The sequence below is a fragment of the Mixophyes fleayi genome, chromosome 8 (assembly GCF_038048845.1).
Source record: "Mixophyes fleayi isolate aMixFle1 chromosome 8, aMixFle1.hap1, whole genome shotgun sequence".
Taxonomy (NCBI): domain Eukaryota; kingdom Metazoa; phylum Chordata; class Amphibia; order Anura; family Limnodynastidae; genus Mixophyes; species Mixophyes fleayi.
The window spans coordinates 28,472,650-28,488,850 of record NC_134409.1 but is presented as its reverse complement, the minus strand read 5'-3'; the positions used below and the strand labels follow the sequence as shown (position 1 = coordinate 28,488,850).

General features: G+C 40.3%; 1 protein-coding gene across 1 annotated transcript in view; it reads left to right on the top strand.

The window, feature by feature from the left end:
• The window catches only part of LAMC1 (laminin subunit gamma 1), an 81,132-nt gene extending 70,101 nt beyond the window's left edge, over positions 1-11,031 (top strand). Inside the window, exons 21-28 of the mRNA XM_075182254.1 lie at positions 249-386; positions 544-688; positions 1,411-1,560; positions 2,643-2,757; positions 2,921-3,120; positions 5,414-5,572; positions 5,920-6,019; positions 7,730-11,031. Coding sequence (XP_075038355.1) covers positions 249-386; positions 544-688; positions 1,411-1,560; positions 2,643-2,757; positions 2,921-3,120; positions 5,414-5,572; positions 5,920-6,019; positions 7,730-7,986 — 1,264 coding nt within the window. The 3' untranslated portion in view covers positions 7,987-11,031. The remainder of the gene's footprint in view (positions 1-248; positions 387-543; positions 689-1,410; positions 1,561-2,642; positions 2,758-2,920; positions 3,121-5,413; positions 5,573-5,919; positions 6,020-7,729) is intronic.
• Positions 11,032-16,201: the final 5,170 nt, after the last annotated feature.

The window sequence follows — 16,201 nt, the reverse complement described above, 5'->3', positions numbered from 1 at the left end:
AGTAGTAAGGCTGCAGTCCACAGCGAAAATATCAATAGGTCAACTGTTAGATGTGTCTTTTGTCAGACAGGATAGCTAATGATGCAGACAGTTCAGGGGTAATTGGAGTCTGGCACTACGTACACCATGAGTTGTGGTGCTGTGCTTTCCTTTATCTGCGATTTAAAAATTAAATAAAATATTGGCTTAACTGTATTTAGTGTAATGTCTGAATGTGTTATTGCTAATCCAGTAATTTGTGTCTTCAGACATACACAGGAGGCTCGTGATATTGAGAAAGCTGCTAAGGAAGCAAACGACACGGCTAATGAAGCCTACCGCCTGTTGCTGAAGACTCTGGCTGCAGAGAACCAGACTGCCTCCGACATAGAAGAACTGAATAAGAAGTGAGTGGTGGAGCCTAGTATATCCACAGAGAACTGAGCCTTATGTAAAGCTTTCAGGGCTGCAAGTTCATGCGATAAAGTAAAAAAAAAATAAAAAAAAATATATATATATATATATTTATAGAAGTCAATGTATATTTATTGCTATTTTCCTAAGGTATAACCAGGCTAAGGAGCTCTCCCGGGAGCTGGAGAAACAGGCCAGCAAGGTGCATGCAGAGGCTGAGGAGGCAGGAAAACGTGCATTACAGATCTATGCCAATCTTGACAGCATTCCTAAGATTGACACCACAGCCTTACAGGTAAAGGGAGATCTGGGGCTTAGTGGATGGATTACAATAAGTAGAGTTCAGAGGTACAAATGATTTGTACTAGTGAAGTTAATGATCAGTCTGAGTCAGGTGCTGTTTTACTTTGTGGGAATTTGCATGTACAGAGGGTTTGTAATGTCACTTTCTACTGCTGAAGGAACACTTGGAGAAAAGTTAATGGGTCAACGATTAGACACTGAAATAGTACTATGAAAACGTACAGCAATATATATGGCTAATATGGAGCAAAGGTAGAGGCCGGCATGTGATATACAGCCAGCTTGACCGATGTTCACCAGACCAAGGACAGATTTGTAGCATATACTACTGTTCTCCGAAAAGTGAGATGTGATGTGTTTTTAGTGTGATGGGGTCAAACTCATTGTTACTTGTTGATGTCTACAATTGTCCCTCTGTACCCATATTCCTTTATCCCTTATCCTTACCCAGGTTTTCACCTGCACTTTTTCCTTTATTTAATCAACTGTTTTATTTCAAGAAAAAATAATCAAGTAAAACAACATTTGAGATAAATAAAGGTGCAGGTATTCAATATAAATGTGCACATCTGGAAATTCCTTTGCTTTAACAGTTCTAAAATTTTTGAGACTGATAACCTACTCCCTGTACGATGATAATGGTTTGGAGCAGAATGTCCTCGAAATGTAATCTAGTCCCACACTTACATATGAATGTTCTTCCTTTTCCGCCAGAACGAGGCTGGGAAGATACAGAAAGAGGCAGAAGAGCTGGATCTGCTGATTGACAGAAAGCTGCGAGACTACGATGATCTACGTGAGGACATGAGAGGCCGGGAGATGGAAGTCAAACGTCTGCTTGACAAAGGCAGAAGTGAGCAACAGGTGGGTCCTTTCCCCGTATCTGCCCCGTGTGCTGCATCCCTCGCCAGCCACACGAACTCCGGGTGTGCACAGTTTACAAAGGGTTTAGACCTTCATTTGTTTTATTGCCATTCCATCCAAACTGTGCGTTTCTTCCAACCGTCACGGTTTCTCACAAGGTTCTGTCCTTTAAGCTGAGCCTTCCATTCAACTACAGGTTGTTCCGCAACAGCCAACAATTAGTGGTGCCATCCTTTTGCCCAAGTGTTCGTTCTTCACCCCCTTGACATGGTATCCAACTTTGGATTCCTTTTTAGTTCTGTTTAATGGCTGCAAGGAGGAGGTTTGTGCTTCTCCGCAGCTATTCTCCATCTGTGTACAGCTGAGTGGTAGTGAGGTTTCTGGTGCCCGTTTAGATCTCTTCACTAGGGCATTTGTCCCTTCTTTGAGACGTTTATATTTTCAAGTACAACATTACAACCGTTGCCAGTATACAATATGGTGTCCGTTTGTACAAGCAGTTAAGCAAGTCACACAGTAAATAAGAGGGTGCATAGTGGTGAGAAATAAGTATTCAGAACCATTCATAATAAAACGCATTAAGAGGTTTTTGCGTACAACTGGCTATGTAAAAAAGTTCTAAAACTGAACAGAATACAATAAGGGTGTGTTGTCGGTATGGGGAGGATTGGGAAGGAGGGGGGTACAGGGAGGGGAAATTGAGGCCAAGGCCACGAATTCTGACGTCCCCTTGGGTCCACTATGAAGGGAGTGAAAACATACATGTACAACAAGCACCTGTCTTTAACTCGCATAGACTAATGGTCAGCTACAAAGATCAACGCTTGGGTGTAACTTGCAGGAGGATGTTTGAAAGCCAAAAGAAGGATCCCTTTGGGGTGATTTACTATTGTAAGTGAACCAATGGCGCTAGATTTGGGTGTATTTGTGGGATTGTAAATGGACAGGTGATTACTGATACCAAACTAGCTTTCTTCCACTCAGATGTATCTCACACATTGCAGCCTCTTAGTGCTATCAGGATATTTGTTTGCAGGAGAATTTCACCTCTTTTTGTTTCCAAATCTGTCTGGTCTCTTTAGACGGCTGACCAGTTGCTGGCCCGGGCAGATGCTGCAAAAGCCCAAGCGGAGGAGGCCGCAAAGAAAGGACGCACCACGCTGCAGGAGGCCAACGACATCCTGAACAACTTGAGAGGTTAGGGAATACTTTAATAAGTGCGTCTAACCCTTTAGGCTGTTTAGTGGGATTAGCAGCAGAACATTCCTAAGCTTGGTAATGTCTTTCTCTGATCTCTGCCTCCTCCCTGCGTATGACGGTTAGTACCAGTGTGATGTAAACTTCCCTCTCTCTACTTCAGATTTTGACAAGCGAGTGAATGATAATAAAACGGCAGCTGAAGCTGCTCTACGGAAGATCCCCATCATCGCCCAAACCATTGCCGAAGCCAACAACAAGACTCGCCAAGCTGAAACTGCCCTGGGCAGTGCCCATGCTGATGCCAGAGGAGCAAAGAGCAACGCAGAGGAAGCTGAGCAAATCGCCAATACCGTCCAGAAGGTAAGCAATGTCGTACACACGCGCCAAGTGATCCGCTTTAGCTGAACATCGGTGTTGGGTCTTGGAGCGGACTTGTGAAATAACTACCGTAGGAATCTGCTAAACGTTTCTCTAGTACCACTTTCAGCTGTAGTATCATTGTGGAGGATATTAAAAGGGTTGTGCTCTTTCGTATGGCTTTTACTTTATTAAATTGTCCGCGACCCCCTGCAATAGTAGCTAAATATATTATGTTATTTTGTCATCTTTATGTTGTTTTCAGTATTTGTGGGTTTTGTTCTTTTGGTTTTTATATCTTCATTGTTGCTGTCCTGGGATACAACACAATTCTAAATTGGATACAGATCAACTTTTGGGTAGTATTTCTGGACAATGAAAATAAACAGATATAAAAACAAAGCTAAAAAGCCCAGCATGAAGCGTAAATATATATATATATATATATATATATATATATATATATATATATATATATATATATATATATATATATATATATATATATATATATATATATATAGAAATATTTGTAAAAGTTGAAGGAGAGGATTTACTAGCCAATAAATGTAGTCTTCTGTCTTTAAAGACAGATGGCTAACCAGGCAAAGCAGACACCTACTGTAAAGTTTCACCAGTATATTTTGGTTTCCTTAAATTGGACCAGAATCATAATACTGGGGCAGAAATAGGTTTGTTGAATGTAGGGGTTAATACGGTGCCTATACGCCACATTGCCGCCTTCTGTTTGTTCTGCTTGTATGTTCTCAAGGATGAAAGTGAATGTTTCTCCTGACTTTGCACACATCTGTTATATTTAGTATTTCTGAGAAATGTCATCTCTCTCCCATCTAGTTATTATCAGCTTAGGAGCTGCGTCTGCTATGTTCAAAGCAAGCAGCAGTACTTGTGTAATTGCACGCTTGCAGACAAAACCTCAACAAAACAAGACAACCTTTAGCAGAGTTTCAGACGTTTAGTTTTCTGCATCACAAACCTAAATTAAGAAGATTGTCTGACCTTAGCGATTTTTCTCAATCAAGCTTAGACGTCAGTAAACAGTATAGATTCTTGGTCTGAGCTTTTCAGAAATTCTATCGTGTATGTTCAAGGTTGAACCAAATGTAGACACTAAAGGAATGGAAATTGTTTCCAGAAGCTTTGGTTGTTCCAAGTTAGGAAAATATCCTTATGTCAGAGGCTGTCCAACCGGCTGCTTGGTCCTGATTTGGACCTTGTGCATCTTTTAGCTTCCCTCAGAACCTCCATAGAGGTTTAAAGCGCTTCAATTCTTTTATGTTGTGTCCCACAAAATGAATTTAAAGCGTATATGTAAACCTTAATTCTGTGTGTTTTATATCCGTGTTTATTATGTTCCCTTAATGCTGCACTATAACCTACATAAAATGTTACTAAGGTGTCTCTATATGCAACCATTGTTCTTTGGGCTTTGACAGTTCTGTATTACAGACTAGCAAATCAATTTCATTCACCTTAAATTGTGTTGTAGGGGATGGGGGGGAGGGCAGGAGGACCAATCGCAAGCCGCAATCAAGAGAATATTTAATTGATACATTATAATGTAGGTGGTAGTGAAGCTTTATTGATTTTTAAGAGCAAATCTATTTAAAATTTCAATAATTAAGAAGATTCCTTTTAAAGACTAACCCTTTTTCCATTAGTGTTCTCTTAGTAGTCATCTAGTGCAAATAATATGATTTATGACATCCCCTGTTTTGTATGACTGTTTCTTAATCTATTTGCTGAGCCTCCCCATCCAGAATATCCCCATTCTCCCTGTCTCTAATTCCTTCTCCCCCAGAGCCCTTTTGTCAGTCCTGCCTATTAATGTAGTCTTCTCACAATACTATAGCTTGTGGATATTTTCTAATAGTAATTGGAGGGTGTGATCAGGTCCTGGAGTCCCAAAAATATGACCCAACATGCAAAAAGGAGTTTCGTAACTCCCTAACTTCCCCAAGACTTTATATGGACAGGGCGATTTTGTACTAGATGCAATGGAAAATTTTGAGGTTCTAGCGCCTTTTCGGCCCTTCTCAAATATCTGGTAAAATTAGAATAGATTTAGGAAGTGCTAAACATTTTGCTAATTTTTTGTTTAATTTTTTTTTTTCTCCTTAACACTCAGTCTTTGATTTTTCAAATGGGCTGATCCTTTATAAGAAGCTTTTATTTTGAGAATTCTACCTAGTGAGACTAGTTGATGCAGGCGTATGGTCTGCCAAGTGTCAGGGCTGCTGATAATGTACCTGACGTGAACCTGTCTTGTGCTCAGAACGCTGCTGCAGCCAGATCGGACGCGGACAAAACGTTTAAGGATGTGACCAATCTAGATGGAGAGCTGCAAGATATGTTGCGTCAGCTGGAAGATGCAGAGAACCAGCTGAAGAAGAAGCAGGCTGAAGCGGACAATGACATGATGATGGCTAACATGGTGAGCTCTCTGGGGAAAGATGGGCAAATAGGGAGGAGCCACGTGCTGCATACTTGCTGTATATAATGCTAAGTGGTTAGCACTTCTGGCTCACAGCACTGGGGTCATGAGTTCAATTCCCGACCATGGCCTTATCTGTGTGGAGTTTGCATGTTCTCCCTGTGTTTGGTGGGTTTCCTCCGGGTGCTCCGGTTTCCTCCCACACTCCAAAAACATACTGGTAGGTTAATTGGCTGCTATCAAATTGACCCTAGTCCCTGTCCCTCTCCCTCTCTTTACAGCGCTGCAGAATTCGTGGCGCTATATAAATTAATGATGATGATATAATGACCCTTGTTTTCCACTAGGCCACCGATGCAGCACAAGAAGCAGAAGAGAATGCCAGGAAAGCAAAGGGCTCTGTCAACAGCGTCCTCGAGGTTATCAATCAGCTGCTCAACCAGCTTGGTAATGAGTGGTCATTTAACTTCTGTGTTTTGTCTGTACGTGTATCCATAGATATATAGAGAGAGAGACAGATGGGGAAGGAAAAAGGGGGCCTGATAGTGTAATAGATTAGGAATTATGCCCTGAAACTGACTGGGTGTTGGCAATATGCGTACCGGATATAGATAATAATAACGCACATCTGTAAGTAGCCCCAAGATCTTCAGGGAATGTCTTGTCAATATACTCCGGTCATATATGCCGAACAGAGGATACCAAAGATACTGCAGTATGTTCTGTGAGTGATGAGTTTTAGCACACCAAAGGTATATGTGCATACCAGGTATAAATAATAAATATGCTTATATATTATAGTTCTTGTTGCTGTAATACACTTGATCCACACAGTTTATCTCTTGTGAAAGATAGAAAGACCATATGGTGTAGTCATTTTTTGACACAAGAGTTTAATATACAATACAGTATACACATATCGATTTTACGCTCACAAAGCATAAAAGGTTTAAAAGCTTATCTGTATTTCTGACATGCTGGTCAGGATATGACGGGATGTAGTTTCAGTTCATATTTGCCCTAACAGGATAAGGAACCCGAGCAATGAGTCCACTAGATTAATGATCGTCCATAGAGATTGAGAGCAGGTTGAAGAGACGAAACCTGTTGAGGTATTTGCTCTCAATCTCTGTGGCCGATCCTTATTTTAGTGGACTCCCTGCTCTCCATCTGAAAATCAACGGTTCCTGACCCTGTTAGGGGAAATATGAACTGAAACTACATCCGGTCATCCTGATCATTTTATATTGACTCTTCAACACAAAACTGGGTTGAGCACTATTTGGTTACTGTTAACATATACAGATAGATATAGTAGATTAGAATTGGTGTGTGTATATATATATATATATATATATATATATATATATATATATGTATGTATGTATATGTATATATATGTATGTATATATATCTGTCAATTCTAATATAATTAAACATGCGTGGTGCACTAATAAGCTGCCCAAAAATGGATAAAGATAATGTATAGCATAAGAGGACACTCTTGGGACTTATATCCATTAGTGAATTATTGGTTAGACCATACCAAGATCAGCAACATTTTGGGAGTATCTTGCACCTTTTTCATACATGTACACACACACATTACTAATATGGATTTTGTTCTCTATTCAGTTTTGGGGGGAGGTGGCTCATTCACAATGGATGTTCATACCTTTGTACATCTTTGGAGTGATGACAAATATTATACAGTTATTGTAGAATCTATAAAGATGAGGGGAAATCAAAAATAATAAAAAAAATAAGGAAGAAAAACCTTTTGCATTTGATCAGTTATTAGTGGTGGTAAATAGTATGTAAAATGTCTAGTCATGATTGACTTTCCATGAAAAAGCACAAAAATCTGCTACACTAAGCACTGACTGTGCGAACATTGTATGTTGTAAACTGTACAATGCAAAATGTGGGAAAGGAGAATACAAAATCCTTACTGGATTTTGTATTCTCCTTTCCCCTATTAGCACTGCGGAATCAGTGGCGCTATATAAATAAATGGTGATGATGATGATGATTGGCATGCATTATGGAAGAGGGACCCGTTAATAAAAAAGAGTAAATACTTGGAAAATGTTAAATGGCAGCTTGCCTGTACATACTGCATACAATCCTTAATGTGGTTCTCGTTTTGGATAACAGGTAAGCTGGATTCTGTGGACGTAGGTAAGCTCACCGAGCTTGAAAGGACACTAGATGATGCAAAAAACCAGCTCCGGGACAGCGATCTAGACCGCAAGGTGGCGCAGTTGGAGGATTCGGCGCGGCAGCAGGATGCAGCCCTTCTCGTCTACCAGCAAGACATTGACCAGATCCTCAGAGACATCGATAATCTGGAGGACATTAAAGACACTCTTCCTCCTGGCTGCTACAACACCCCTATCATTGAGAAACCCTAAAGCCTTTGGGGAGAAAGGGAGGAGATTAGCCACACTTCCTTCCTCACCATCCTCCACGTTTGGCTGTGAAGTGCCTTATTACTCACCCACCCCAGACTGTATGTCCTACACACCGTTCACTCCGTGCCCTCTGAATATTGAACTCTATGGGGGCTATAATTGGAAATATATTATTTCACCTGAACTCTCTACCACCATACTGTGTGTACAAGTGGCATCCACCCGAATTTGCTGTTCTTCTTACTGCAGAGAGAAGTAGAGGTTTTGTTGTAATGGCAAGAGGAACAGCAGCCGTACGACCTCTCCACATGGCGTGATAAGACCACGGTGACATCGCACGCGGCGGCTCTGCAGTGTTAGCCAAGGGACAGTTTCTAGCGAGGGTTAACCGCTTCAGTAATAAGCTGCCTCTTCAATGCAATACATCCAAGTGCTCTGTGGCACAGAAGTGGTTAATAAAGCTATGCTTTCAACCTTCTAGAAAATTAGGGCCTATTGCCCCAAAAGTCTGCAGAATAAATGTTCCTTGTATACACTCCTTTTGCCTTCCATTCCCTTTTGACTAACCAACTGCCTGGCCTCCTGCCCTGTAGCGTAACCACACAGCCAGTATTATCCCCAACAGCACAGAGCCCTGGCAGAGGTAAGGACATGGGCTTCTGTTCTTTTGCTGTATAGAAGGGTCCTTTAATGCAGAGACTGGAAAAATACACAGTTTGTTTTTTCTTCGTCTGCTGTGAGCTGGTTTATATAATGGTAGTCTGCCTGAAACATTGCTACGATTCTGGGCATACAGATGCTAGGACGAGTTACCCTGATCACATGTAACCGTGTATATGATTGTCCCGGCCTCTCAGAACTGTACGCCGAGAGAGATGCTCACTCCCAAGGTTCCGGTGACCAGCAAAGCTTTCATGGCACAGTAGCTAGGGAACATATGATGTCATCCGGGTACTTTTTAGAAAGCTTTCATCTACAGCTACACACCACACAAATGAAGTTTATCTAATGGAAGCAAACGGCCTAATTCAAACCATTGCCCCCTCCCCCATTGAAATCCACTGGAATATTTTTATTTAGAAGCAGTAATGTGTATATAACTTTACCATAGTTTATATGTTGGCAGTATCAGAGGAGGTGTTTATATCCAGTCCATAGCTATATATTTGAGATTTCTGCACTCTGTAGTATAGTAGATTATTATTATTATTTTTATTATTAATATGGCCACTTGCTGTTCAGAACAAAGGAGGATCTCGGCATTCACATTTGCTTGATAAATATCTTTTCAGGTGAAATACCCAGCTCATTGCAGGACATATATGTATTGCATTTCAGTTATTCCAAATGACCTTTTCCGTTCTCAACCAGCATCCGCAGACACTCGGAGGTCAAGGTCACTCTGACACTTTATAGATGAAAGTAGTCGGCCAAAGCGCCAACCACGTCATTCTTTCAATGTTTTTTTTTTTTTTTCTTTTTCTTCCCCTTTACACAATTCTCTTAAAATGTTTCTGCAGACAACTGAAACTGGACCCATGTTTGCATGTTAAAGTTAATATATTAATCTGTCGTATAGCCAGTTAGGACATGGAAGTGATGACTGTGCCCTAAAATCAGAGTACAATGGAGATTCAAATTTATTTGTCCAAATTCTAAGGATCTTGATAAAGGCAAAATCGGCAATGAAAATGTAGGTTTGGTGCATCCCTGTTCTAAAATTATTAAATAAGATTATTTAAATGATCTGTTCATATTGTCATGCTGACAAGGGTTATTCAAATTTTTATTTGCAGTCACTTATCTGAAGGCATTGAAATAAGGCCCCCAACCAGTATGGATGTAATGAATGTTGTACTCCTTTATCAAGCTGTCATTTCCTCCTTTTCGGGTATTGTTTTTCTCAGATGGATGGGGGGTGGGGTCTAAATTGACAAATTCTCAGCAGCATATGTATAGTATTGCGCATGTTAACAAAACTTTGAATAGCATAAGTTCTATTTGTAACTAGGCTAATACCACACAGGAGATTTGTCCGTCCACTTAGAATAGACTTGGGGAATAGGTGGCTGTTCCCCTCTTATCTGCCTGCAGAGAACAGGCAGTGTACATGTCACATGACCATGTATCCGTTCTCTGGTGACCGGTATATAGAGCGGATGGGCACCCACTTCCCAAGTCCGGAACGGGTGGGCGGACGATGCTTCTGTGCCGTTAGCCCTACGGTTCTGAGTCACCATACCTCTGCCTGATCTTTCTATACAGCAACAATCCCTCTTCTGAAGGACGCACTCCATACCCGCTCCCCGCTGTGTGCTGGGGAGGTGTTGGAGGGTAAACCCCCTTTTTAATGACACTGGTGCTATAAATGGTTTTTTGAATTTGCTTGATTCCTGTGAGTGTTTTTATTTTTTATTTTTTTTTTGTATCCAGATTATAACACAAGTTGAATGTCTATTTTGTTTCTGTTGTTATCCTATCTCTGTAAATACACTCCTGGCTAGGGGGCTGGGGTCTGACGGAGGAGAGGGGTCGTTCATTTCTAGCTAATGTTTGTTTCCAAGCTGTCCCTTTTTCCCTCTTCTTCTCCTACGTTTCCTCACCGTTTCCCCAGAAGCATTACATAACACACCCCGCTAGGAGTGAGGACACTTGTGTGGGGTTACAGCACAAAGCTAAAATTACCCCCTCACTGAAACCCCTCGCAGCCCCCAACTTGTGTCGCTCTTTCTTCTGTCTCATGACACCTTGTAGCCTCTTCTATTATCCACTGCTGAAGGCCCTTCACTACCAGAGAAGCATCCACGCTAATGTTGTGGTTGCTAATTTTCGCCACGGAGGTGTGTTACCCCTTTTGCTCTCTTGGTTAGCAGTGTCTAATATTGGACTTTTAATGGACAGCAGAGTGTTCCAGGGGGAGGGGGTCATCTGTGGTCATATATTTTTGTCCAGGGAAGAAAGGGGTTCAACAGAACACAACACCTTTTTTTTATGTATAAAACAGTATTTCTTATTTATAATAAAGTGAATATTTGTAACCCCTTAGACTACGAACTTGTGTTGTTTTTTGTTTGTTTTTTAATCATCTTTATAGTCTGCGTTAAATGTGATTGTAGTGGGAAAATTGTATCCATAAGTTATATTTTCACTTTAGTTTTCTCGAAATATTTACTAAGACACATGATTAAAAGGCATTTTGCACAGTATCCCTGTTCCCTCAATAATTACATTTATTGACAAGCATGTAATGTTACACTCCAATGTAATGGTGCTGTTACTGACAAAGTGACTACAGAACATTGCAGAACAAAAGCAACATGTTGCTCAGCTATTCGCTATTAACCCAGACGGTGTCCTATTTATGTTTCTGCACATTATGACAGTACCTGTTTCAGGCTGCAGATGACACTGGTTCCGTGTGAAACATCCTCATAAAAGTGAATCGTATTTGTTGGGAATGACAAGTTGTTCTTGAAATGATGTTGTTACCAAATTATTTTCTACAGAATATTATAGAATCCCTCCCTGGTTCCAACTTGTTTTCATAATTAAATATTGGTACCACATCTGCTTTCTGTCGGTCTAGTGGTTATGAGGGTCAGTTGCACAAGAGAACTTGAGTTTTTGTTTTTTAATGATGCAGAATAGAGCTCACGACTGAGGCTATTTTGCATCATAAAGACATTAATTTTCCAGTCTAGAGGTATATATTTACATTTATATGGAGGCCCTTGGAAAGAACGTGATCTTTTCATCTTTGTTGCAGTAAATGTATTTATTTCCTGCCAGCTTGTTTGTCCAGGATACCTAGATAGAACCAGAACCCACACAAACGTCTTCAATACGGTTTGTCACTAGCTCAAGAACTGAATAATACTAACCCATAATTATCTGCAGACATAAGTGTGGTCTGATCTTTCTGTCCTCATGGGAGTTGGATATTCTAATTAAACATGTAACACACAAACTGAACATCTTTATAGAACGCTTAACTGGAACGTTCATTGTTAACGCAAGAAAACTAGAATTTTAGACGGTCACAAAATTCTTCCACAAATGAATGTGTAGAAATGGAGTCAGCTTTGTATTGATATATTCAATAAAGATGATTAGTGCAATTTTTTATTGTTCTCTATATAAATCAATTTGCATTTTAAGTTTAATGGGCCTTTAAATCTTTAGTAGCACTTTTTTTTTTTTAAGTGAGAACAAAGTTTATCCACAATACAAAGAACCTTGCCTGAGCTATTTAATACTGTGATGTGACTTGCAACGTTGGTTTGTCAAAAATCTAGTCTTGTAACGGTTAGTGTATATTTCTCTCTACATGTGTCTGTTAACTTCACTCTATGATGCAATTATCATATTAAATGTGAGAGGAACTTTAAACCCCAGAGCTTCTAAATGGTCATGCAGCACACAGTGTACTGCAGAAGATTGCCTGTCATGGTATCCGTTCCTTAGCACGGGTGTAAGAGATGCTTCACAATTCAGTTCATTGATAGACTAAGGAATCCTGAAACAAGTATCCTGTTCCCTTCTCTCAAGACTAGAAGTTGGCTTCCAGCACCACTAGAGGTAAGGGGTATTGGAAGAAGAGTGGGAACACAGAGTTCGGTAAGGGTGTAAGAGTGTAATGGGTGTGGGTAAGCCCAAGGGTTGATCACTGGAAGCATGCAGTGTTCTTTTCATAATAGTGCCAGGCAGGTTTGAACACAACACCCCTGAGATAAGAACAGGATGTTTTTTGCACCAGTATATTTAGTGTACTTCTAAGGGATTCTGAAAATAGCTCATGCAAATCGTTCATTAAAACAAACTGGTGGGTTAACTGGCTTCTAAGTAAATGATCTAGTGTGAGCCTGCATATGTGTGCCCGTGGTAAGGATACTAGACTAAGCACAACTTGGGTAGACACTGGTTTAAATAAAAAATACAAAAACAAATCATGATCTGTACAGTGTTATGCAATGTGTTGGCACTATATACAGATTAATAATAAGTTAAAAGATAAAGTGAAAATATGGGTGTATAATGTCTTGTGGTGTCCTGGATTATTCTTACTAACTATGTCCATGTCTGATCTTGAACTGTTAAATTTACATATTTTCATGTGCACAGACAGTGGATCTGCCTTGCTTTCATTGATATATTTGTGACTCAAATTCAAAATAACTAACATATTGGTTGGGAAGTGGTTATAGGGGCTGTAACCTCAAACATGTCCCTTGTTTATTGTGCTTAACAACACTTGAGAATGTATATTCTAGACCTGGATTTGTGTTGTCTGAGCCTCTCTGTTTTGTCATATTTTCGTTCTTTCCCAGAGATGGCCAAATAAAATAAAATAAGGACCATTTCCCTGTTCAGAATGCTCGGTAATTCACACAAAATTACTATACAGTACAAGGAATACAAAATTCTGCGTGTCTGTCAATTTAATGGTGTATAATGTGGTAAAAGTTAATGCAAAATCAGGGAAATTATTCCACAATATTGTGTTAGTGATTGAGGAAACCACTGAACTAAGTGTTAATTCTGGAAAAGTTCAAAATCAGGGAATGTATAATGGGTTGGTTGAGACCTGATGCTAATTGTGCTTTGCCTCTGTTTTGCTACACAAGGAGGCTGCTTCCAAAAATGACTATCTTCATGTACTTACTTTGTTGCAATGATATATCAGCATGCTGCATCAATAATGGTGTGACATTTATAGCCGTATATGGCAGAAGAAAAGTCGCTTGTAGAGATAAGGTGATATATCTGGAATATTGACAAGAGATTCTCTGTGATGATGTTGGCTTCCAGAATGGGCAGCCTGCTCTCCACAAAGGTGGTGGTTGGAGTATTGGGGAGCTGGTGAATATTCCAGATATATCATCTTATCTCTACATGCGAGTTTTCTTCTGCCATCTGGTGAAATCGATCCCCTCAGTTTGTGATTGATATCGTTTGGACTCTTATTACAAGTACCTGCTATGTGAAAATTGAAAGAACTTACTCTGTAAGTCTATTACTTTGGGGGAAAGAATTTGATGTTTGAAGAGTAACAGAATCGCTTTGCATCTATACGGGTGTACGGCGATAACATTCAGTGGGAAGTTGTCTTATAAGATTATATCCAGTGTCGTTGGATTATTAAGTGGTTCTTGAAAGGACTCAAATTATCAATATGTTTTATTGAATATTATCCGCTTCAGATTTGTCATATGAGGAATCAACAGCGCTGAATATTGTCCCGTTTTCTATTTTCCATTATAGGAAAAGTGCCACAGTGATCCTTCTCAGGAAAAAGGAGCATGATTGTAAATGGACATGACCAAATTAAGATAAAATAGTCATTTACTGTGGTACTTTTCATAAGGATAAGGGAGACACTAAAGCTAGGTACACACTACACTGTTTTCGTCCAATAATCGGCTCAATCAGGCGACATACGACCGCTCGTTCAAAAGTCGGGTGAGTGTGTATGTAGTGATACGATGGCCGAAAGTCTGTCCAAATGGACGATTGTCGCCTTATTTGGATGGTCGTACCGTTTATTATTTTTGTTCCAATCTCGTTTCTGTTGTGTAGTGTGTATAAACTTCCGACCGATCCACAACAGTGAGTACGAAATTAGTCATTGCTCACGACATCATGGCTGTAAAAAGTCGCTAAAGGGACGTCCGTTCTTCCCTTTATCGTCCTAAACAAGGCTAGTGTGTATGCAGTCCATGGACCGAGCGATCGGACCATCGATCGCATGTAAAATCGCTCGGCATAAAAGTTGGTGGAAATTTCTGTAGTGTGTACCTAGCTTAAGATTTTGCTGTAATAAAATATTTGCTTGCTCGTGCACCCACCTGTCAACAGATTTTAAGGTATAAATTACCACAAAACACTAATATAATGAGTGGAAGCTATTATACATTTTATATCCTAACAGCCACCTTTAATAGTAAGTGGAGGAACTTCTCCACATAGATCTATATCAGCCCCAAATGATGCACATTTTGAAAGGAAATAGTCATGTTCCAAGTGAGTGGGCGTTGTAAGGTATGGGTTTTGCTTCTGGGTAAATTATTAAGATTTAATGCAATCGCTGTATTTGTTGCTATGTGAGACAAAAACACTGGGAGCTACAGGCTGGGCCTGGCAGTGACAGTACGATGTTATGCTAAGATTCCCGCCCAGTTCTTGTTTCCTTGTATATTTTGTGCTACCCCAGGGCATTGTCTGTGCAGAGAAGGAGCGTCTCACCGCAGACCAGTCTCCCTTCCCTGCAGGCACGTTTGGTGGTTCAGCCAGGCGTCATTACAGTGACCGCTGCAGCAATCATTACCTGAGGAGTCTGATTCACAAGCTGTTTCCTGTCTCTGTCCCACACAACTCTGTCACTCACTATGTTATCTTAGGTGGAGTTCTGGGGAAGGGTTTCCCTGCACATAACAGCACAACACGTTCGGAATGTCTACATTTCCAGCAGGAGCTCAGGTAGTTCTAGTTATATCTGCTTCATGTTAAAAAAGAAAATAGTAGACATAAGAAACTGTAATTATCTGAGAATGCAGCACTTGTAAATATCGGAGCCAGGTGAACCAGAGGAGCCGCTCTGTTTAGTGGTACTATATAAATAAATGATGATAATGGCATGAACTCCACCCAGCTGTCATTACAGTTATTTGGTTATCTGAGGTCAGGTGCCAAAGCAACATCTAGTGCTGCTGACCAAGCTGCCAGCCCTTGTTGCCTGCTAGCTGTATAAGGACATCCTAATTAAGGATGGAACTATGTGAGTGAAGAATGGAGTGAAAACAGTATCTATAGATTTATTTTTAAATACTAGACAGCAGCAGAGCACACACGTCGGGATCCTACAAAGCTCACCCTCTGTGAATGGTAGCACCCATATAATTTGCAATTACCAAGAATTTCATGATTGACACAGCAAGGGCCATCTTTTTTTTTTTTTTTGACAGAATTATTTTTATTGGGGTATTTAAATAGTAAAGGAAAGGGGTACAGAAAAAAGAAAGGGAATGGGGAGGGGTACATACATAGTGGGGAGCAGACAAAACACAAGATACATACAATCAAAATGTGAAGTGGCATTAATGCATGAGAGTTAATATACAAGGCATACTTCAGGCAAGTAAATAGGCTAGAACCAAACCATTACGTGTCTCAATGAGGAGCTTGGAGAGGTTGATCCAGGGAGTCAACAGTGGAAGTG